This window comes from Cervus canadensis, chromosome 23 (genome assembly GCF_019320065.1).
Source record: "Cervus canadensis isolate Bull #8, Minnesota chromosome 23, ASM1932006v1, whole genome shotgun sequence".
NCBI classification, from domain to species: Eukaryota; Metazoa; Chordata; class Mammalia; order Artiodactyla; family Cervidae; genus Cervus; species Cervus canadensis.
Window position 1 is genome coordinate 1542016 of NC_057408.1, and position 22260 is coordinate 1564275.

The 22260-nt window shown below is 41.9% G+C and overlaps 1 protein-coding gene across 1 annotated transcript in view; it reads right to left on the bottom strand.

Moving 5' to 3' along the window:
* Positions 1 to 22260, bottom strand: part of EPG5 (ectopic P-granules autophagy protein 5 homolog) — a 126070-nt gene that overhangs the window by 60543 nt on the left and 43267 nt on the right. The window contains exons 16-24 of the mRNA XM_043443845.1: positions 21495 to 21754; positions 18406 to 18546; positions 12903 to 13047; positions 12516 to 12713; positions 12022 to 12132; positions 10777 to 10899; positions 9723 to 9889; positions 8561 to 8782; positions 6620 to 6743 (exon numbers count right to left, since the gene is read on the bottom strand). Of these exons, the coding sequence (XP_043299780.1) occupies positions 6620 to 6743; positions 8561 to 8782; positions 9723 to 9889; positions 10777 to 10899; positions 12022 to 12132; positions 12516 to 12713; positions 12903 to 13047; positions 18406 to 18546; positions 21495 to 21754 (1491 nt within the window). The remainder of the gene's footprint in view (positions 1 to 6619; positions 6744 to 8560; positions 8783 to 9722; positions 9890 to 10776; positions 10900 to 12021; positions 12133 to 12515; positions 12714 to 12902; positions 13048 to 18405; positions 18547 to 21494; positions 21755 to 22260) is intronic.

The window sequence follows — 22260 nt, forward strand, 5'->3', positions numbered from 1 at the left end:
CAGGATGTCTGGCTCTAGGTGAGTGATCACACCCGGATTTTTGTCCTTTATCATGCCCATCTTTGCAAGAAATGTTCCCTTGGTATCTCTAATTTTCTTGACAGATCTCTATAGTCTTTCCCATTCTATTGTTTTCCTCTGTTTCTTTGCACTGATCCCTGAGGAAGGCTTTCTTATCTCTCCTTGCTATTCTTTGGAACTCTCCATTCAGATGGGTATATCTTTTCTTTTCTCCTTTGCCTTTACCTTCTCTTCTTTCTCAGCTATTTGTAGGGCCTCAGACGATTTTGCCTCTTTGCATTTCTTTTTCTTGGGGATGGTCTTGATCACTGCCTCCTGTACAATGTTACAAACCTCCATCCATAGTTCTTCAGGCACTCTGTCAGATCTAATCCCTTGACTCTTATTTGTCACTTCCACTGTATAATCATAAAGGATTTGCTTTAGGTCATACCTGAATGGTCCAGTGGTTTTCTCTACTTTCTTCAATTTAAGTCTAAATTTGGCAATAAGGTCATGATCTGAGCCACAGTCAACTCCCAGTCTTGTTTTTGCTGACTGTACAGAGCTTCTCCATCTTTGGCAACAAAGAATATAATCAATCTGATTTTGGTATTGACCATCTAGTGATGTCCATGTGTAGAGTCGTCTCTTGTGTTGTTGGAAGAAGGTGTTTGCTGCGACCAGTGCATTCTCTTAGCAAAACTTTGTTAGCCTTTGTTAGGGAAACAAAGGCTATGTTGTAGGGAAGAATCAATTCTGACTCCATGATGGATCTGTTTCTTTGACTTTAACCTTTGTTTTTATAATCACACATAATGACCTGCCTCAGAAAACCCTGCCTCTCTACCTGAAAACATTCCAGGAGATATCTGCAAGATAATGGTCTTCACGTTCTCAACTCCTCTCCCTCTCAGTCCTATAAAAGAACCAGGCACCAGGACCCTGACAAGACAGTTATTTTGAGACGTTAGTCTGCCATCTTCTTCATCTGCTGGCTTTCTGAATAAAGTTGTATTCGTTGCCTCAACATCTCTCTCAGATTCACTGGCCTGTCGTGTGGCAAACAGGCTGAGCTTGGACTCAGTAACAGTTATACTTTTTATGATTTCTATCTGAAAAATTACTAATTTGAATCAGTTTTCCAGGCGTAAGGAAAATTTTCCCTTCAAACTAAATATGACTTATAGCAATTTGGTAAATTATACCTTTGTAAGCAGAAGTGAAACATTTATCTTTTCTCTGTATCTGCTCTCTCCAAAGACTGGAGACTCTTTGGTTCCCAGTAGCTTTATCAGCTAAATTAGGAAGGCTACTGCACCAACAGGTACAGAAATTTCAGGGTATTTTGGGGACCTTGAAAAGGGAGGAATTCACCTAGATCTGACAGGAAAAATCTGTGGTAAATCCTTGGCATGACTTTCCTAGCCCTGAGATATCTTTTAAGAGTTCAGTCTGAGACTCCTTATAAAAATTTTAACAAAACAACAAGTCTACGTGATCAATTATATAAGCCACCAGATCAAGTTTTTGAGACCAGACATATTTTGCAAGTAAATTAGTCTTAATTTAATTATATTTGGTAGAAATGAGGGTAATTTTGGAAAGAAAAAGATGCTTCAATGAACGGTAAATTGCAGTTTGTTAACAGAGGTCTGTAAGACTCACCTCCCAGACAGTTCCTTGCTGTTATGTTATACTAATGTAAAGTTTAATTGAATTATTAAAGGATACTCTAAGTTTGTATCTGAAGCTTACCTCAGTAATCTATCTTTGGATGAACATCAGATGCCCCATAATCTACAACCAGGGGATTATGGATACCGAAAAAGACATAATTTAAAGGATAATCTCCAACTTGGATGGAAGAACCCTTACTAAGTACTCCTAACTAGCTCATGCACAATGAATCTGAAGGGAACAGACTCCTGGATTAATTTTCACTCACAAAAGGCCCCTGCAATGGACTGGCCTAAAGAGAGGACAGCTGACCTCAAAATCACCCTATAAATAAATAGTGCTCAGAGGAGAAACTACACTCACACCAGAGTGAGAAGACAACAACATCAGAAGTAGACAGCTTTCCTAAGATCTTCAATCTGACTTGTACAATCATTTGTTAACATTTTCCTGACTTCTTGGACGTTTGCATGTGAATCAAATGTCTTTCTATCACAGCCATGATAGGGTGATCCTATGCTAGTTTTTAAAATCAATCCAATTGTTGGGTTTGTGGCCAATGACCTGTGTCTAGTACTCTCAGGTTACCTAGATGGATTTCTCTACTCCAAGGCTCTAAGTGGTTGACTCTTCAGAAATTTATTTAAAAAAAAAAATGAGTATAGTCATGTACAGGCCATTACTGCTATTATCAGACTGGATCCTGTCACCTGGCCTATTAGTAATACCTCCTCTGACCTGGCCATAAACCCAGGGTCAGAGAATTTTCATTACTCAAGCTCAAATAGAACAGGCAGAATTTCAGCCAAGGTATTAAATCTCTCACAGTTATGGGATGGATTTACTTAACACCAAACTATGGTGGTTTAAATTTAAAGGCTCCTCTATGTTGGAAACAATCAAGTCATGTTAAGGATAGTGAGCCTAGCAACAGAGGAAACTGGGCTGGGTGCCTTATGGACAACACCAACATAAAATTTCCCTTAAAGAAAAGGACTGGTACAGAATAGATGAAGTCAAACAACCTGGGATAGATGGGGCTACATCTAACTGAAGTGCTTGACTTAAAATTCTTGCTTATGACCTTACTAATCTGCTAGCTATCTTGTTTATATATATATATAGAGAGAGAGAGAGACCATTTTACAAAATTGTTTCTTAAATTACCAAATGTGACTGAGCCTCTGATAAAATGCTGCATAATTCCATATGGGCTTCCCAGGTGGCTCTCATGGTAAAGAGCCCACCTGCTAATGCAGGAGACATAAGAGGAGCGGGTTTGATCCCTGGGTCGAGAAGGTCCCCTAGAAGAGGGCATGACAACCCACTTCAATATTCTTGCCTAGAGAATCCCACGGACAGAGGAACCTGATGGGCTACAGTCCACAGGGTTGCAAAGAATCAGATATGACTGAGGTGATTTAGCACACACATATATGAGAGCAATGATTGTAATAGTTTAACTCTAGATACGGGAAAAAGCAACAAAAGGGAATATTTTCCTGGATCATGGAGGTTAGTGGTCCAGAGACTTTGGATACTGTTTTATGGCCTAGTCCAGTAACAGCACACTGAGTGGCCTATCGGCGAAGTCTCCACCAGACTTGGGAATAGCATTCCCAGCACCATGGGACAACATGGTCATGAAATGCCCCCACAACATGGTCAAATTTATGACCTTGAAGGGGCTCTGCCAACTGAAAACTGCCATCTGCCTCTTCAAGGATTAAGTCAATGCCATGGCAGCCACTGACCTTTAACACCCCCTGAAAGGAATGCAGAGTGGTGATCAGAAATGAGGTGCTCTATGCTCTGAGAAGAACTGGCAGAATAGGCCTTTAGATACTTAGATGTCTTCAGAAGAGTTTATGAACCCAAATTCTTGCATTTTCCCATATCCAGAAAAGCAGTAAATTCATTAACAGTGACAGCTACTTTAACACTGAGGAGGGGAATGCATTTGAAAGTTAAAATGGAATAAATATGGCAAAACTAGGTGACCACTGTGGATGTGATTTCAGAGGTATTTATCCCTGTATTGTTGCAAACTTGAAATTTCTGAGCTATGTCAGATTCTACAAGGATCTATATCTAATAATTCCCCCCACCCTCTTCCACGAGATTTTGGTTAAGATTTGAGAGGGTCACATCTGGATCAAGGTTGAATAGAGGCCTTTCCAACCACAATGTTTGAAAAAACAACATTGGAGATGACAAAAACCTGCTTACGGACCTTATTAAGAAATCTTTTGCCAACCTATGGTGGAAAACTCATCTAAAACAAGATAAGATCTTGCAAATTGCTCTCTGTATACTGGTGATCCCTAAAAGCAGGATAGGATGGAGCCATTATGAAATTAGATACAGGAGACCACTCTTAGCTCCTAAGAATAAAAAGAGAAATGTTTCTAACACAGCAGGTAAAATTAAACAGTATGTTCAACAGACTGGACAACTAGTAACCATTATGCATACATTTGTGTTCCACAGGTCTCCCCCTTGCCTGGAAACTCCCTTACACCCCTTCAGAGCAGGAGACCTGGTGCTGCTGAAAGTGTGAAAAAGAGCAATGGCCTGTGTAGCAACTTAAAGAAAAATGGTAGGGATTCTATGCTCCTCTAGACCAAGGAGTATCAGAGAAAATGGCGAGCTGATGCCAAGCAGGGTCCTGTGGGTCTCCCGGGCATGGACGCCTTTTTGTCCCCCACTTCCTGTAAGTAAGAATCCAGTCACCATGACCTTCTTGATTTCCAAAGGACAGAATAGTTATTAATCAGAGGAGGAGCAGCCAGGAAGCCACCTGAAACAAGATTAAAGGGACCAGGGAAGCTGATCAAGATTAGGAAACTGGACTACCTAAGACCTTTGTTGTTGTTGTTCAGTCACTAAGTCATGTCTGACTTTTTGCAACCTCATGGGCTGCAGCACTCCAGGCTTCCTTGTCCTTCACTATCTTCCAGAGTTTGCTCAAATTCATGTTATTGAGTTGGTGATACCATCCAACCATCTCATTCTCTGTCTCCCCCTTCTCCTCCTGCCCTCAATCTTTCCCAATGAGCCAGCTCTTCACATCGGGTGGCCACAATATTGGAGCTTCAGCTTCAGCATCAGTCCTTCCAATGAATATTCAGTGTTGATTTCTTTAGGATTGACTGGTTTCATATCCTTGTTGTCCATGGGACTCTCAAGTCTTGTCCAGCACCACAGTTCAAAAGCATCAATTCTTCAGCATACACGACTACTGGAAAAACCAGAGCTTTGATTATATGGACTTCTGTCAGCAAAGTGGTACCTCTGCTTTTAATATGCTGTCTAGGTTTGTCACAGCTTTTCTTCGAAGGAGCAAGCACCTTTTAATGTCATGGCTGCAGTCACCGTCCACAGTGATTTTGGAGTCCAGGAAAATAAAATCTGTCACTGTTTCCACTTTTCCCCCATCTATTTGCCATGAAGCAATGGGACTGGATGCCATGATCTTAGTTTTTTCAATCTTGAGTTTCAAGACAGCTTTTTTACGCTCCTCTTTCACCCTCATCAGGGGGCTCTTTAGTATCTAAGGTTTAATATCAGAAGTTGTTGATATTTCTCCCAGGAATCTTGACTCCAGCTTGTGATTCATCCAGCCCAGCAGTTCTCATGATGTACTCTGTATATAAGTTAAATAAGCAGGGTGACAATATACTCCATTCCCAATTTTGAACCAGTCTGTTGTTCCATGTCTGCTTCTAACTGTTGCTTTTTGACCTGCATACAAGTTTCTCAGGAGACAGGTAAAGTGGTCTGGTATTTCCATCTCTTTAAGAATTTTCCACAGTTTGCTGTAATCCACACAGTCAAAGGCTTTAGCACAGTCAATGAAGAAGTAGATGTTTTCCCAGGCTCATTTGCTTTCTCCATGATTCAGTGAATGTCAGCAATTTGATCTCTGGTTCCTCTGCCTTTTCTGAATCCAGCTCGTGCATCTGGAATTTCTGAGTTCACATACTGTTTAAGTCTAGCTTGAAGGATTTTGAACATTACTTTGCTAGCATATGAAATAAGTGCAATTGTATGGTAGTTTGAACATTCTTTGGCATTGCCCTTCTTTGGGATTGGAATGAAAACTAATCTTTTCCAGCCCTGTGTCACTGCTGGGTTTTCCAAGTTTGCTGATACACTGAGTGCAACATTTTAACAGCATCATCTAAGACCTTGCACACACCCTAATCTTAGCAATCCTGCCCTTGTGAAACTGCATAAGAATCCAAGACTGTTACTGCCTTCATCCTTATCATATACCCCTGCCTGACTATATAACCTCTCCTTACTCACCAGAGAGGAGGACACAGTTCTTGAGGCGATAACCTACTGTGTTCCCCCTTTGCCTGGCAAAGTAATAAAGCCACTTTCTTTCTCCTCCATAACTCTGTCTCTGTATTTCTGTTTGGCATTGGTGCACAGAAAGCCAAGATTCTGGCAACAAATTGCCTTCAAAAAAATCATTTACGGACTTTCACTGAGGAACAGTGGATAGGAGTCTGCCTGCCAATGCAGGAGATATGGGTTAGATACCTGGTCCAGGAAGATTCCACATACTGCGAAGCAACTAAGCTCAAGAGCCGCAGAGCCGCAACTACTGAAGCCCATGAACCTACATCCCATGCTCCACAAGAGGAGCCACTGCAATGAGAAGCCTGTACGCCACAGCTAGAGAGCAGCCCCTGCTCGCCACAACTGGAAAAAGACTGCAAGGAGAAACAGAGACCCAGCGCAACCAAAAATTAAAAAATAAGTGAAGAAAATTTTTAAAAGACTCATTTACATACTGAGAAAACCACAAACAAAATGACCATCCCAATGATCCCATTTCCGTATCAATAAGTGGTTTTACCATTAAGTTATAAAAGTGACAAATTCAAATTACAGTTAGATGTGCTACAAAAGACACTGCTAGTGTCACCTGCTGATTCTGCATCACTTTTGCTAGCCGGTGAATGTCATAATGCTTTGGCAGAGAAGGGATATAGGTATCTCCTTTTTGAAAATTTTCATCTTCTAGCCATAATATATACACATTGAAGAGCCTAAAAGGAAAAAAAGAAACCATAATCATATAAAATACAAAAAGATGCGCAAGCAAATTAAGTCTCTTACATCTTTAGGAACACCAGCACTAAAAGATAAAAGTTTAGAAGCATGTAACATAGAAAATGTTTCCATTCCCAAGAAGGGCCAGCAAGGGAGAAAGGTCACAAATCATTTAAATATGATGCAATAATAATTGCTAATACAAAAAGTATGAAGAAAGGGCGCTGTGAACTCTACTACAAAAGAGGGTTAAATATAGTACACAGAAAAAAATAACTGGAGAAGGTGACTTTAACACAGATCAAGAATCTGAATTTGGAGTTTTTCTCTCCTAGGCAATCTAGTCACAGTGAGTCCTGGTGCTAGGAAAAGTGTAAATCACATTCAAATAAACACATTTGCCATCTTTCAGAGAAAACATTAAAAGCCATTTTAAACTTATGCATCGGAACACTCTGCCAGCTTTAGGCTAAATGACAATTTCCTGCCTCAAGGAATCACAAATAGAGCCCACAGCATGTTTGCACTCTGTTCCCATGAAGAAAGAATAGCAGAAAATAGCTAAAAACAGGAAGAAGAAAAAAAATTCTCAATTTTCCAGTAAATTTTTTTTTTTAATTTAATGATGCTTCCTTTGTTTTTATTTTTTGGTTTTACAAGGAACACAGTCCATTTAGCTCATATCACTGGTATTTTAAGCAGCTGTTTGCAGCAACAAATACCAGAGTTGTCTCAGCACACATATTATACACAAAGTACCAGGTGGAGACCAGAAGGTGGTGTGGCTGCGCTTTACACAATAAAGTGGAAAAATACCACCTTCACCCCGACTGCAGCCTCTAGGAAGAGACCCAGGGACACAGCTTTGACGTTCTTAAACGGGAAAGGCTGGGAAGAGCTCTTGTTCAGCTTCTGCCTGGGCAATATATATACTTCACAACATGCCAGAAGGCAAAAGGGGATATCAAAGACTTTCTTAGCTGATCTAAATGTTCAAAGATAAAGCATTCCCACTGGTTAAGCCCAGCAAAAAGAAGTTTTCTTTCAAGCAAGAAAGAGACAGGGAGAAATTATTCTGGAGGCAGAGAGAAGCCCTAAGGCTTTGAGGTCAATCAAGCCTAAAGTCTGAGAGCTGAGCTGAAACACTGGGTTTCTTCACCGAGACTTTTGTATTCATTTTGTATTGAGTTCATTATTAAGAGTCATTTTTATTAAGTCATATTTATATGATTAATATCTGGTTTACATCAAGCTTACAAATGAAAGGTAGAACAGTGTGAAGGGGACACAAGCTTACCTCTGAGTTCTTAACCATTTACAGTGTGTGCAAATACTGAGTCTATTTTTCAGAAGCAGTTTTGGAAGATTATGAATCTACCATACCCCAGGTCGATACCAGAATTTCCTAGAGGGTCTATGAACCCCATTTAAAGAACTCAGGGTGCCTGAGTCATTTATTTCTTTTAGAGAACTATCCTAGCAGACTATACTAGTAGTTAACTTGCTATGATCACTTGTTTCGGTTTGCTTCTGTTACTAAATAAAGAAATAAAAGAGGTCACCAGCCCTCCAGTTTAAAAGTGTTCACTCAGACTCCAGGCACTTCACAGAGGTACATCCAAATTGCTGATTCACTTCTCATAAGAAACACAAAAAAGAAACATTACAAGATACAAACCTATAGTCAAAACCACCTTCCACAGTCAATCTAACAGGTTAAGAGCAGTTGTAACACAAATCAACAATCTAGCACAAGTATCCAAGTACCTGTGCTACAAACAACAACAGAAATGGTTAAATAGCCATGCCTCACCTCACAAGCTCTGTGTGCAGTTCTGGTGAAGTCAGGTAAGCAAGGGTGCCAGCCTGGCTCACTGGCGGCCCTTCACTGCCCTCTGCTGGAACGCGGAGGGCCTTGCTTGCAGCGTGGTGGAAGTCAGCCACCTCTGTCAGGCGCCTCTTCATTTCTTTCAGCAAACTGACATGAGCAGGGCTTTGAAAAAACCTCCTTCCAATACAACCATCTATAGGTAACCTTAAAAAATGCAAGCAAAGAGCACATGAGGATCAACACAAGATGCTCTATGTGACACAACATTACAGTCCATTAACAACGCATTTTATTAATACATATCATTTTTACCGCAATGCTTATAATGAGGTTCCAACAATATGATGCATATAAAAGCAGTTTTTAAAAGAATGAAATGCTATGCAAATTCAAGATACTGTCACCACTTAGAGATACAGAAGTGATTAAAGACAGTCCCTCTTCTTGAACTTGCAACCAGTTGAAAACAGAAGTGATGAAGAATCACCATCTGTATGTTTCAAACAGGGTGAGTTAAGGAGTGCAAGGGAAGCAGAAACACTGAGCTGGAGCCAGACAGCAACGGGCACCCCAGGCAAGTCCCGGCCTTTGTCCATACCTGCATCACCGGGGGCACGAGGCGTAAAGAACCTGCCTCCCAGTGCAGGAGCTGTCAAGAGCCATGCACTTGATCCCTGGGTCGGGAAGATCCCTGGGAGAAGGGCATGGCAACTTACTCCAGTATTCTTGTCTGGAGAATCCTATGGACAGAGGAGCCTGGCGGGGGTACAGTCCACAGGGTTGCAAAGAGTTGGACAAGACTGAAGCGACTTAGCACACGCACGTTACCATCTCAGGTCCCTTCGAATAAGCCCACCGTGGCCACACAAGCAGCCTCAGTGCGGGACTCCAGAGGCTCTCTGATAAACTCCGCACAGTTCCAGGGTGTTGTCTTCACCAAACTGGATATGGGGGGTGATGAAGCGAGAGCTGCCCCAAGACACCCTGAACTCAGAAAAGGTCCAGTCTAACAGATGTGAAACAGGAAAGGAGGGAGGCTCTGAGCCAAAGAATGCCTCTCGTTCCCGTGTCACAGCGTGAGAACACAGGGCAGCAGAGCAGTGCAAAGGCAGGAACTGAGTCACGACTACACTGGGTACCGTACCCATACTGCGGTCCTGGGCGGTGTAGATACAGGAGGAAGAACTTCTGCCAAATGAGGGGCAGAAGAGGATGGTCAGAAGGCGTGATGAGAGCCTGGTGGGCCCAACGATAAATCAGCAGCCTCTGGAGGGACGGGACGATGGGGAGCTTCAGCTGAGCCTGGGCTTTCTACAAAAGAGATGGGCTTTGAGCAACCATGTAATGATCACATCTGCAAACAGTATGCTCATCCTAAGTGAGTCAAATGAAATGCTAACCATTGTGTTTTCTATTCAATAAAGGAAAAAAAAGTCATATAAACCTTATTTTTCCAACCCACTAGCTAACACTTTAAATTCCCAGTAACAAGACACGTGGGGCAGACTTTTTTCTGTTAAAAATTTCACAAACCCCAGAACTGGACTGGGTCTTAAGTATCACCGAGTCTAATCTCATTTCCATGTCTTTCCATTCCTTTTGATGTAAAACACTATAGTGCAAGAATAATCTGAAAGCTAAAGTAAATTTTACAAACCTTATCAATCTCTTGAAAATTTAGATTTTAAATGGATGTTCAAGAATGATAAATATCTTGACAGGCTCTGAAATCCAAAAGCACAGTCTACATTATAGGACCCTAAAATAGAAAGTCTTTAATTCTAAAGACTTATTCCAGTTTTTCTCACACTTTAGTGAGCCTAAGGATCAGCTAGGGAGTTTCTAAAAATAAATTCTTTGTCCCACTCCAGATTCAGAATCTCAGAAGTTGGAGGTCCAGGAATCAGATTCTTAATAAGCTCTCTAGGGGATTCTGATGCTCTAAAATAAGGGCAATCCCCTTCATACATGCAGTGGACACAGCCTCAAATTATAAAAGTCGTGACTCTCGATGTTACATAAACCTCGGAAAGGAAATATACACTTCAATTCACCATGTTAAGCATTAGAACAGTTATTGTGCTTCCCAAACATTCCCAACAAAAGAAAACACAGAAGTTCAAAAGCTATAGGTGAACCCATCAGCATCAAAGTGTGAACCACCTTCTACCACTCAAATGCAGAACTGCTTTTTGCACCTTCAGAGCTTGGTCGGGGGTAAATGCAGAGTTTATAACCAATTCCCCTTCAACAACTCTTCGGAGTTGGGAGTCTTCTTCAAAGATGGATTCCATGTTCAGGACTGTCCATGCAAACCACACCTGCAAGGACACCAGATAAACATGAAAGGAACGAGCTCCAATTCAGACAGAAAAACACACCTTCATATTCCACAGATTAACGCCCTTGCTATCACAGATTTCAATCAACACATTTATAGTTTCTAAAATTAACACATAGCTTTTCTAAACCTATTTCTACTTGTATCACAGATATAAATTTATATAAAATAGACTACTGAAAAACATTAAATTCCTTTGGAAAGGCTACTTTAGTAACTGCCCGTAAGTTTTCCATTCACTAGGGTAGACAAGACTAATATATAAGTAACCAAAATGTACAGTGAGAAGTGTGAGTGTTGAATCAGAGGTCAAGTGCTATGGCAAACTAGAGAAGGGAGGTAGGATCAGAGAAGATAAATGTATCAGACAAGGCTCTACAGAGACCAGAGAGGAAGGCATGTCTGATAAGAGAATCAGCTCAGCAAAAGATGGAAATGCCAGAGATGTATGCAGATAACAACATGGAGTTTGTCTCAGCTGGACCCTGAGAGGTATGAGGAAGAGCAGGAGGTAAGACTGTGACAAGAAGCTGAAGAATGCTACTACTGATTAAAGTGACAGAACAAAGACAGAATTCGACACACAAAGGTCATAAGAGGTGGCAATAATGGTAAAAACAATGTGGTGAATTAATGAAAACGATGACAACAATAGAAACAACCAACACCTAGTAATAACATTACACCCGTTTGACTGTTGAGGACTCTGGAGACAAAGAGTGAGCCAGTTCCCAAGGCACAGGGCTAGCAAATGACACAACCAAGGCTGAGTCCCGGGCAGTCTGGCTCCAGCTTCTTAACCACTCTGTCCTGCTGCTGGGCAGGCTCTGCAGTCAGGCAGCTGGAGTTTTGATAACCAGCTGTCTGATTCTGAGCCAGCCACTTGACTCTGCTAAACCACAGTTAATGCCCCTGTGAAACAGGAATAGCAACAGCACAACCTCAACAGAGGGCTACTGTGAGGATTCAATGAAAAAACATTCTCATGTGTAGTAAGTGCTAAATAGATGTTAGATATTTTAGGCTATTAGTAATGTAGGTAAGGATAATAACAATACTAAAGTACACAAAGATAACAAATGAGCCGCAGCAGGTTTCCTACCTGAGTGGGCGTGGCCAAGCCCTCCACAAAGGAAGGAGTGATGTTGCCTGCCAGGATCCAGCTCACCAAAGACGAGAGCAAACTCCGGTCACAGTGGTAGCCCAAAGCATTCTACACCAGGGAGAGCATGTGGAGCAGAGAGAGGCGGCTTTAAAAAAACAGAACCAACGAGCTTTTCAAGAATACAGCAATTATCTTCTGCCAGTGGACAATTCAGGTAAGATACAGAGTTCAGTAATCAGTCTACCAGCAGTGATAATCCCACCACATCACAGCCAAATGCAATGAATGAGCAGGGCTCCTCCTGGGGTGTTCTTCTTTGGCTTTACAAGGAGCCGTGCTGGCAGACTATGGTTTCTCAACAAGACACCGTTAAGGCAAGGCTTTAAAAAGGCAGTGGGCACAGAGCAGTACTGAGAAGGATGCATGTGGGGAACCTCCTTAGAAGGCTACTATCTAGCTGAAGACAAAGAAAAATTCCACAACAGGTTTACCTTATGTTGCTGGTAGAGCAATTTCTGCACACAGTCCTCTTGCATCAACTGAAAAGCTGTTTTACACAAATGGTCCATGAGGAAGAGGATGGGTTGTTCCCGGTACCAAAGATGTTGGCTTATAAGAGCCTGAACCCAGAACTCCAATACAGCTACCGGGCCCACTTCATTGGGCTGAGTGCTTACAGAAATGTGGGCCTACGGAGAAAGGACTCAGGTGATGAGAAAGGTAATAACCAGCCTCCCACCCGTAAAACTCAAATAAAATAACATCTAGCTCCATTACAAAACCCAGATCTGTTGACTAACACATAGACGTGCTAGCACTAGGGGTATCTGATCAGGAAGGCAGGTGAGGGCACATTTAGGGGCTGACGGGACCCTGACCTGAATCATGCTGTTGAGAAGCTTCACGTTGTCCCCGTGGCTGGCTCCTGTCAGGTGCTGGGCCACCTTGTGGGTGACCTGCTGTGTGACCCCCTGGGGGACACCGCTGTCCAGGTGCAGGAACAGGAGGAGGTATGACAGAAACCTGCGGGGCACACAGGACACGCTCTTTACCGCCCGATCGGAAGTCAACAGAATTTCCAGTGGCTAATTACTGACAGAAACAGAAAAACATTGATATGGTCCCATTTTCAGACTAAAACTCTATTCAGGGATTCTGATAGAAATCATCAGGAATTTCAGAAGAATAAAGTTTTCCAGTTTGACATGGGTTAAATCTACCCACCTATAAATGTGCAGTGAACAGGTCTAGGACACATAAACCTGTGCAAGTTAAAGAGCATTAGAGGGAAAACACCCAAAGCACCACTCCATCCCTTTCCCTCTCCTGAGAACAAGAGCAGAGATGTCTGCAGGATCACCCTGCAATCTTTCACTGGGTGTCACTTCCACACAAGGCAGCATACGGGACACTGGCTGGCAGGGGGAGGGGGTGTGCGACGTCACAATTCAGTTACAGACCCGCTCCCTGGTGCACCAGGCCCCACGCTCACCTGGGGCCTTTGCCTCGGCTCGGTTTTCTGCCTGAAACACTTCTGCCACACCTAACTTGACCAACTCCTACTCATCGCTCACCTCTCATCTGCAATGTCCCCTCCTCAGAGGAGACTTCCTGATCCCCTACCGCACCTAAAACATGCCTCTCCCACAGCACCACTGTTTTCCTTGACGGCACTTAAAACTGGGAACTGCATCCTGAGGATGTGATAACTTCCTATGGGCCTGAGGGCACTGCCCGGCCCGCATGCAGATGGTGGCAGTGCAGAGGCTGCTGCTGAGTGCGGGAGCGTCCCACTTCACAGGCGCACAACGCAGGCCAAACTCCACTCGAGTGGAAAAGAAAAGCCATGACAGGACCGGCACAACGCAGCCTGTACAACCACCCTCCCAGGACTGGTCAACCCCACGGACACAGTGACAGGTGCAGGAGAGCAGATGAGTCAGACCAATCAGGAATCACTATAAGGAACAATGATAAAGAGAAACATTTGCCTTCGCCTAGTTCTCTCTGTAGCCATGCAGTTTCATTCCCCTAGAAAAAGCACACCTGCAAGAGAAGGCCTGAAAGAGACAGAAGCAGGGCCAAGGGACCTGGGAGGTCAGGTACACACACAGAGAAGCACTAACCCCCCGCCTCTCAGCTCTGTAGCTACTGCCATGCTGGGACGGCTCATTACCAGAAGGGCTCTCCTGCGCGCTGTGGAGTGTTTAGTACCATCCCCGGCCTCTATCCACCAGGTATCAGTAGCAGCTTCCCTCATCTGTCCCCTAAATCCCCCTCTCCCAACCACCTGCCCAACCTGCCCCACCCCAACCAGGCTGTGACAACCAAAACGATCTCTTGTTGTTGCTGTTGTTGTTTAGTCACTAAATCAAGTCCACTCCTTGCGATCCCATGGACTGTAGCCCGCCCGGTTCCCCCAACCATGGGATTTCCCCGGCAAGAATACTGGATTGTGTTGCCATTTCCTCCTCCAGGGGAATCTTCCCAACCCAGGGATGGAATGCACACCTCCTGCATTGCAGGCAGATTCTTTACCACTGAGTTACACTGATCTCTAGACAATATCAAGTGTCCCCTGAGGGTCAAAACCCCACAAGTTGAAAACCACCACTTTAGAACGACCTGATGTTATCATGAGCCTTGTTTCCTAATCACATGAGCCAATACAGTCCCTTCCTGGCAACAGGTATGTACTGGATTCTCACCATGTGCAACTAAGTATCTTAATTCACACCCATCCTTAATTCCTTTTCCTCCCTAAGCACCTATTTCTTTTACCGTGATTCCATATACTTTTGCCATATACAGTTGAGCCTTACACCCACAGGGCTACGGGTACTGATGCTACCATGCACTTGAAATTTGACTTCCCCCAAACCTTAACTATTAATAGCTTACTGCTGACCAGAAGCCTCATCAACATAAACAGTCAATTAACACATATTTTGTTTGCTGTATTATATACTATATTCTTGTCATAAAGTAAGTTAAAGAAAATATTATGAAAATCATGAGAAAATACATTTACAGTACTGTACTATTTCCACTGATACTGTAAGCTTACATCATCCGTTTACAAGATGAATCATCTGTCAGCACCTACAGCAATATTGCTTTATATGCCATAAAACTGTAGATGCTACACCTATTAACACCAGACAACAAAAATGAAGACAGTGTGAAAAAGAAATTCACATTTACTTACAGGTGTAACAATTCATGCATTAATAATGAAACAGCAGCAATATGACTGTTCTATGGTAGCCTCGTTTAATCAATATGACGGTTTCAAAATCATCTAGCCTGTATACTGAATGATTCGTTATAAAAATTTTATCACCAAGAGTACAACAGTCATATTCATAATACAGTACTGTAAATGTTACATTGTTTTAAGAACCACTTATCTGTTATGACAGGTGGATATACCATTTCTCCAGTTATGAGAGAGAAGCATACTGTACAGTAGTATAATTCTTTGACCCCCTAGACTGTAGCTCTGGAGAAGGCAATGGCACCCCACTCCAGTACTCTTGCCTGGAAAATCCCATGGACAGAGGAGCCTGGTAGGCTCCGGTCCATGGGGTTGCTAAGAGTCAGACACGACTGAGCGCCTTCACTTTCACTTTTCACTTTCATGCATTGGAGAAGGAAATGGCAACCCACTCCAGTGTTCTTGCCTGGAGAATCCCAGGGATGGGGGAGCCTGGTGGGCTGCCGTCTGTGGGGTCGCACAGAGTCGGACACGACTGAAGTGACTTAGCGGCACAGCAGCAGGTATCAGTTGAGGCATGTGGGATCTTTAGTTGTGACATGCAAACTCTTAGTTGCAGCATGTGGGATCTGGTTCCCTGAATAGGGATCGAACCCGGGCCCCCTGCATTGGGAGCACGGAGTCTTAGCCACTGAAACACCAAGGAAGTTCCTTTTCATGCTTGTTTCTATAACAATGGCATCTTGAATGGCATAATCCTTCCAGATTTTCACGATTTTCTCTCTGCTAGGGTTCTCTTCCATAGCATTGACAATTATTTCCACAAGTACCGTGTATAATGAGCCTGAACAGTCCTTATGACCTCCTAATCTACAAACTGAATTAGAGATGGTGTGTTTTAAGGCAAAGAGATCACTACGAAGCCTTCAGTGTTGAACTCATGAGGTTCTGTATGTCCAGTATCAAAAGAACTTCAAAAAGGAGTCCTTTTCTGGCAAGGCACTTCCTGACTTCAAGGACAAAGCTTGAAGGAACTAATCAAGAAAAAAGGTTCTCTCTACCCAGGCCTTCTTGTACAACTGAAAGACTGGGAGCTGGTGTTTATCTTTTCCCTTCAAAGCTGGGGTGGGGGGGGGGTGCGGGGGGGTGTCAGCAGGTTTGCAGATAAGGGCAGTCCTGATGGTAATCCCAATTGCACTTACACAAAAACAGTAGAATTAGTGTACCCCTTCCTGCCTTCAATCCTGATGCCTGCTCCCTTCCTTCCTTGCTAACAAATGTCCTTTGTAGCAATTTTTCTTCCAGAATAGGGCATTTCATCTGCATTAAAAACCTGTTCAGGCAGAAATCCTTTCTCCTCGATGATATTTGTAATGGCATCTGGAAACTCGTCTGCTGCCTCGGTCGACAGAAGCTGCTTCTCCTGTTATCTTGACATTTTAAAGCCAAACTACTTTCTAAAATTATCAAACCATCTTGTGCTGGAATTGAATTCTCCAGCTTTAGAGCCTTCACCTTTCTTTTGCTTTAAGTTATCATATAACAACTCTGACTTTTCTCTAATCACATTAGGACCTGTATGTGTGTCTTTCTTAGTGCTCAAATAAAAGCTGTATTTTCAATATGAGATAAAAAGGTTTCACAAAAAGTGCAATGTTTCAGTGCCTGCTGGTATAGCTGCAGTGACAGCTTCATGAATTTCCTTTTCTTTCTTCTTACAATAGTCCCTACGCTAGATTCATTTATCTTGAAATGACAGGCAATGCAGCTGCAGACCTCAATCTATGGTACATATCAAGCAATTCAACTTTTTCTTGTAATGTCATGACTTTTCTCTGCTTCTTGGGAGCACTTTCAGAATCATTAGAGGTCCCCTGGTGTTATTTAAGGCTTACAAGTATTGCACTAAACACAATGAAAATGATTCGAGAACTGCAAGAGGTCACTTATTACTGTGATACATCATTTACTGTAGAGACAAACTGCTCACTTGGAGATGATTAGCGTCACACAGCGTGTCAGGTGGATACTCACTTGAATGCACCCTGATAGCAACAGGTGCATGCGTGCATACTCAGTCATGTCTAACTCTTTGTGACCCCATGGACTATAGCCCTCCAGGCTCCTCTCTCTGTGGGATTTTTCCAGGCAAGAATACTAGAGTGGGTTGCCATTTCCTCCTCCAGGGGATCTTCCCCACCCAGGGATTGAACCCACATCTCCTGCGTCTTCTGCATTGCAGATGGATTCTTTACCTCAAAGCTACCTGGGAAATCCAATAGCAACAGGAAGTGGCTACAAAATTATTACAGTAGTACAAAATGTACTAGTTAATTTATGCAGCTATAAATTAATACTGTATCTCTAGGTTTGTTTCTATTTCTCTCAACTCTGAATAGCATCATGTATGGCCTCTGCTTGTGTGTTTAAATGTTGATAAATTTTAACTTTTTCTAATAGATTTGTGTATGTTATGGTAGTATATGATAGACTAGTATCCAGATATATTTTACACATTCATGCATACTTTTTTTCAATATTTGTAGGCTACATAATTCATCTGTGAATTTTTTCAAATTGTCACAAACCTCCAAGAAGTTTTCTAGTATGTTTATTGAAAAATATCCTACACAGTTCAAACCTGTGTGATTCAAGGGTCAACTGTAATGCAAATGCAATCTGTATGCCCTACCGTGGCATTGCCAGTACTTTCTTTCATAACTTTGTGATTACCTCAAAAGTCTTATTTTCTCACAAGATTATGAATGTCTCATGTGATGAGCACCTTTCTGTGTATCTTCTCTGTTTGTAATACTGCCTCATGCACACTGCAATTAAAGGCAATATGTTTTGCTACTATTACAATAGCAAAGCCATCTGCTGCTCAAGGTCAGAAGCAGTATTCCCAGCCTCAGGGAAACAGCCACCCTTTTCAATACTATAAGCTATCAAGCAATCCTGAATTAAATGACAAAAGGAAGTATCTTTCATAATAGTAAAACTGGGATCATTATTAGAGTCTTCGTTTATCACTCTGCATTCTCAACTAGGCAGGAAGTTTTCTGCTTCATAAGAAATACATTATTGAAATACCACTGTCTATATTATACTTGAAAAACCAGAGGACACAGTCATTTTGTATTTGCTGTGTGTTCTCCACTTACTGCTCATTCTTTAGAAGGTAATACTGGCAAGGGTAGAACAAAGGCAGAATCTTATCCAGGACATGGACCACTGTTCTCAAATGCCTCGACTGGACCAGAATTCCCAAGAGTGGGATGCCTTCTGCACAAAACTTCTCAATGCTATGGAAAAAGAAAAAAGCAATGAGCATATAAGGTAGTCAGTTCATAAAATGATGTTCTTTTAATGCACTATCGGCCTACAAGCTACTCGGATTATTTCAGGTCTCCAACACATTTATAAATAGCCAAATTTCACACACAAATGCTAGAATCATAACCCTAGGAGAAGGCAGTTTGGGGTGGAGAAACAGATGAGAGAGATTGAGAGGTACAAACTTCAAATTGCAAAATAGATGAGTTATGGATATGAAATGTACAGTGTGGGAAATATAGTCAATAACTATGCAATATTTTTTATAGTAACATATCATAACTAGACTTTTCAGGTGACCAGTTATAAATGAATAGAAATACTGCATCACTATGTTGTACAATAGGAACTAACACAGTGCTGTAGGTAAATTATACTTCAAAAACAAACAAACTCATGGAAAAAGAGATGAAATTTGTGTTTACCAGAGGCCAAGGCTGACGAGGAGAGGGGTAGTCAGGGAAGGTGGAGAGAAGGGGAATCAGATGATGATGGTCAAGAGGTAAAATCTTCCAGTTATCAAATAAATAACATAATGTACAACATGATAAATATAATTAACACTGTTGTACATTAGATATAAAAGTTTTTAAGAGAGTAAACACCAACAGTCTTCATCACAAGAAAAAAAAATTTCTATTCTTTAATTTTATATCTACATGAGATGATGGATGTCCATTAAACTTATGATAACTTCATGATGTATGTAAGTTAAATCATTATGCTGACAGCCAGGACATGGAAGCAAATCAGATGTCCATTTACAGATGAATGGATAAAGAAGATGTGGTAAATATATACAATGAAATATTATGCAGCCATAAAAAGAAATGAATTTGAGCCAGTTGAACTGAGGTGGATAAACCTAAAGCCTGTTATACAAAGCAAAGTAAGTCAGAAAAGCAAATATCGCATATTAACGCATATAAAGGGAATCTAGAAAAATAGTACTGATAAAAAACTATTTGAATGGAAGGAATGGAGACGCAGATGTAGAGAATGAACTTGTGGACAGAGCGGGGGAAGGAGAGGGAGGGACAAATTGAGAAAGCAGTATTGACATATACACACCATCATGTGTAAAACAGATAGCTAGGGGGAAGCTACTATAAAATACAGGGAGCCCAACCTGGTGCTCTGTGATGACCTGATGGGCTGGGATGGTGGAAGGGGAGGGAGGCTCCGAAGGGAAGGGACATATACATATAATTATGACTGATTTCTGTCATTGTACAACAGAAATCAACGTAACATTGTAAAGCAATGTTCCTCCAGTTAAAAAAATTTTTTAAATCATTATGCTGTACACCTTAAACGTATACAGTGCTGTATGTAAATTATATCTCAATAAAACTAGAAGAAGAAAAAGAACTATCTATGAAGTACAAGTTTTGGAGATAGAAAGATAAACAAGACAATACCCCTACCATGTCCCTACCATCAAGAAACAGAGCCCCTCAGAGGAGGAGAAGTGATTACATATTAATATGGTAAGTATGCTCCTCAGAGGGCACAGGCGCTGAAGGCAGGACAGGACTGGGTGACCCACAGGCAGAACCTTCAACCCCGTGCGCACTCACCACCGGGGCAAGGTGAGCATCACCACTCTGCTCCTTAGCCAGGCCGTCTTCTCTAATTAAGACTCCTCTCCGAAGCCTAGCTCCTCCATGACGGTAGCCTGCTCTAGTGATCCCTCCTTCCTTTACCTCTCCTCTGCCCACACTCTTAAGAAGTTCTCAGTCTAAGCTATACACTAAGAATCGCCTGGAGAACTGGCCCCCAAACCAAACAGATCAGGATTCTCACTCTCTTCCCTGTATTGGTACTAAGTTCCATCCCTGGGTTGGGAAGATCCCCTGCAGAAGGGAAGGGTCACCCCCTCCAGTATTCTTGCCTGGAGAATTCCATGTACAGAGGAGCCAGGCAGGCTATAGTCCATGGTGTCATAAAGAACAGACACGACTGAGCGACTTTCACAGCCCATGATTATATTGTTCAGTACCGCCAATTGTTTTATGTCTCCCATGTCCACTAAGCTGTCAACAATCCGAGGACATGTATCTAACACATATCTACTTCATAACATAGGCTGAACACTAACAGCTCATATGACAACTGGCATCCCACTGAAAATACATTGAATGGGCAATAACATATTGAAATCAGATGCTAAAAAGGTGCTAAATCTAAAACACAAGAATCACAAAGTATAAGTTAAAGACATTTCAGAAAACTTGACAGGCTAGAAAAAATTAATATACTGTAGGAAAATGATCTTTAAAGAAAAGGATTTTTAACCAACTGAATTTTCATGCCTTCAGTCACTTACTGCACCAGATTCAGTCTTCATCACTAGAGATAAAATATTACAAGAAAAATATGGTTCCTGAGTCCTAACCTCATAGAATATCTTTGATAAAATTAAACAGACCCCTACATTACAGTGTGATAAATACTATAATAGAAGAAACAGACACAGCTACGGGCTCATACAAGAGAAGCACTTGACTTGATCAGCTAATTCATCCCTTTGGTGGGCTAAGCCGTCTAGTTAGGAAGCCTGAGTTGGGCTGCCATCACTTGAAATAAAACTCAGTACAGGTGACCAACTATTTTTATTTGGTCATTATTCTGAGGAAGAGACTCTGTCTACTGCTGACATAAACATTCCACTCTGGGTGAGAGGTATAACTCTCTTCATAATGCACCCAGGTGATTTTCTGTCACAGATCCATTCTACATGAATCTGAGCAGCATTTACCCTTGATAAGCTGTTAATCAAAGCTTATCATTTGGCCCTGATTACCCCTAGAGAGATCTGATAGAGACCTCAGACCTTGGGATATGAAAAATGAAGTTGGGGGAATCCCTGACTACAAGGTTCAGCAGCCCTAGAAGTTCAACCCAAACACTGTACCTGTGGCCCACAGCCGTCATAGCTAAGGCCAGATAACAGCCAATGGGCATGCCCGCCTTCACAGCCTTCAAGAGAGGATGAAACGTGGGTGACTCTGTCATTTCTGGCACAGTGCTGGAGAAGGGAACAGTTGCACAATTCTGCTGTATTCCATAATCATTTTTGTGCAGTTTTAACCTCAAAATCAAGTTCCAGGCCCACTGGTTAAATGAGGTCTCAGGTGTCTCTCCATATCGAACAATATTGGCCAAATATGAAACCTAAAACAATTATTTATTTTAAACCACATTATTCACATAACCATTAAATTAGTAAGCTCACCCACCCATCTCTCTTTGTGACCAATAATGCCCTCAAAAGAAAGGACACAATGCTTACTGATACTCAGTGCTTATAGCACTAAATTAAAGCAGTTTCTCACCCATAACTGACCACTTCTGCTTATTTGTTAGTCACTCTGTGAACCTGATCAGGGTCAGCTCAAGCAAGACTAATAATATGAAAGTTGGTATGCAACGAATGGTGTGCTGGTAAATAAATTTAACAACAAGTTGGAGTTCAGGGGCTCATTTATAGGGTTTGCCAATTTTGGTAGTTTAAAAAAAAAAAAAATCCCACCATGGTCAATTTCAAGCCACCACAGATTAACAGCCAGGCTTGCAAAGTTCTTAAAAATGTAATAGTCAGTTCTCCCGAGCCAGTACAAGCCAGCATCAGCCCACCACTGTAGATCAACTCAAATTCCACAATATTAAAATGGTCATAT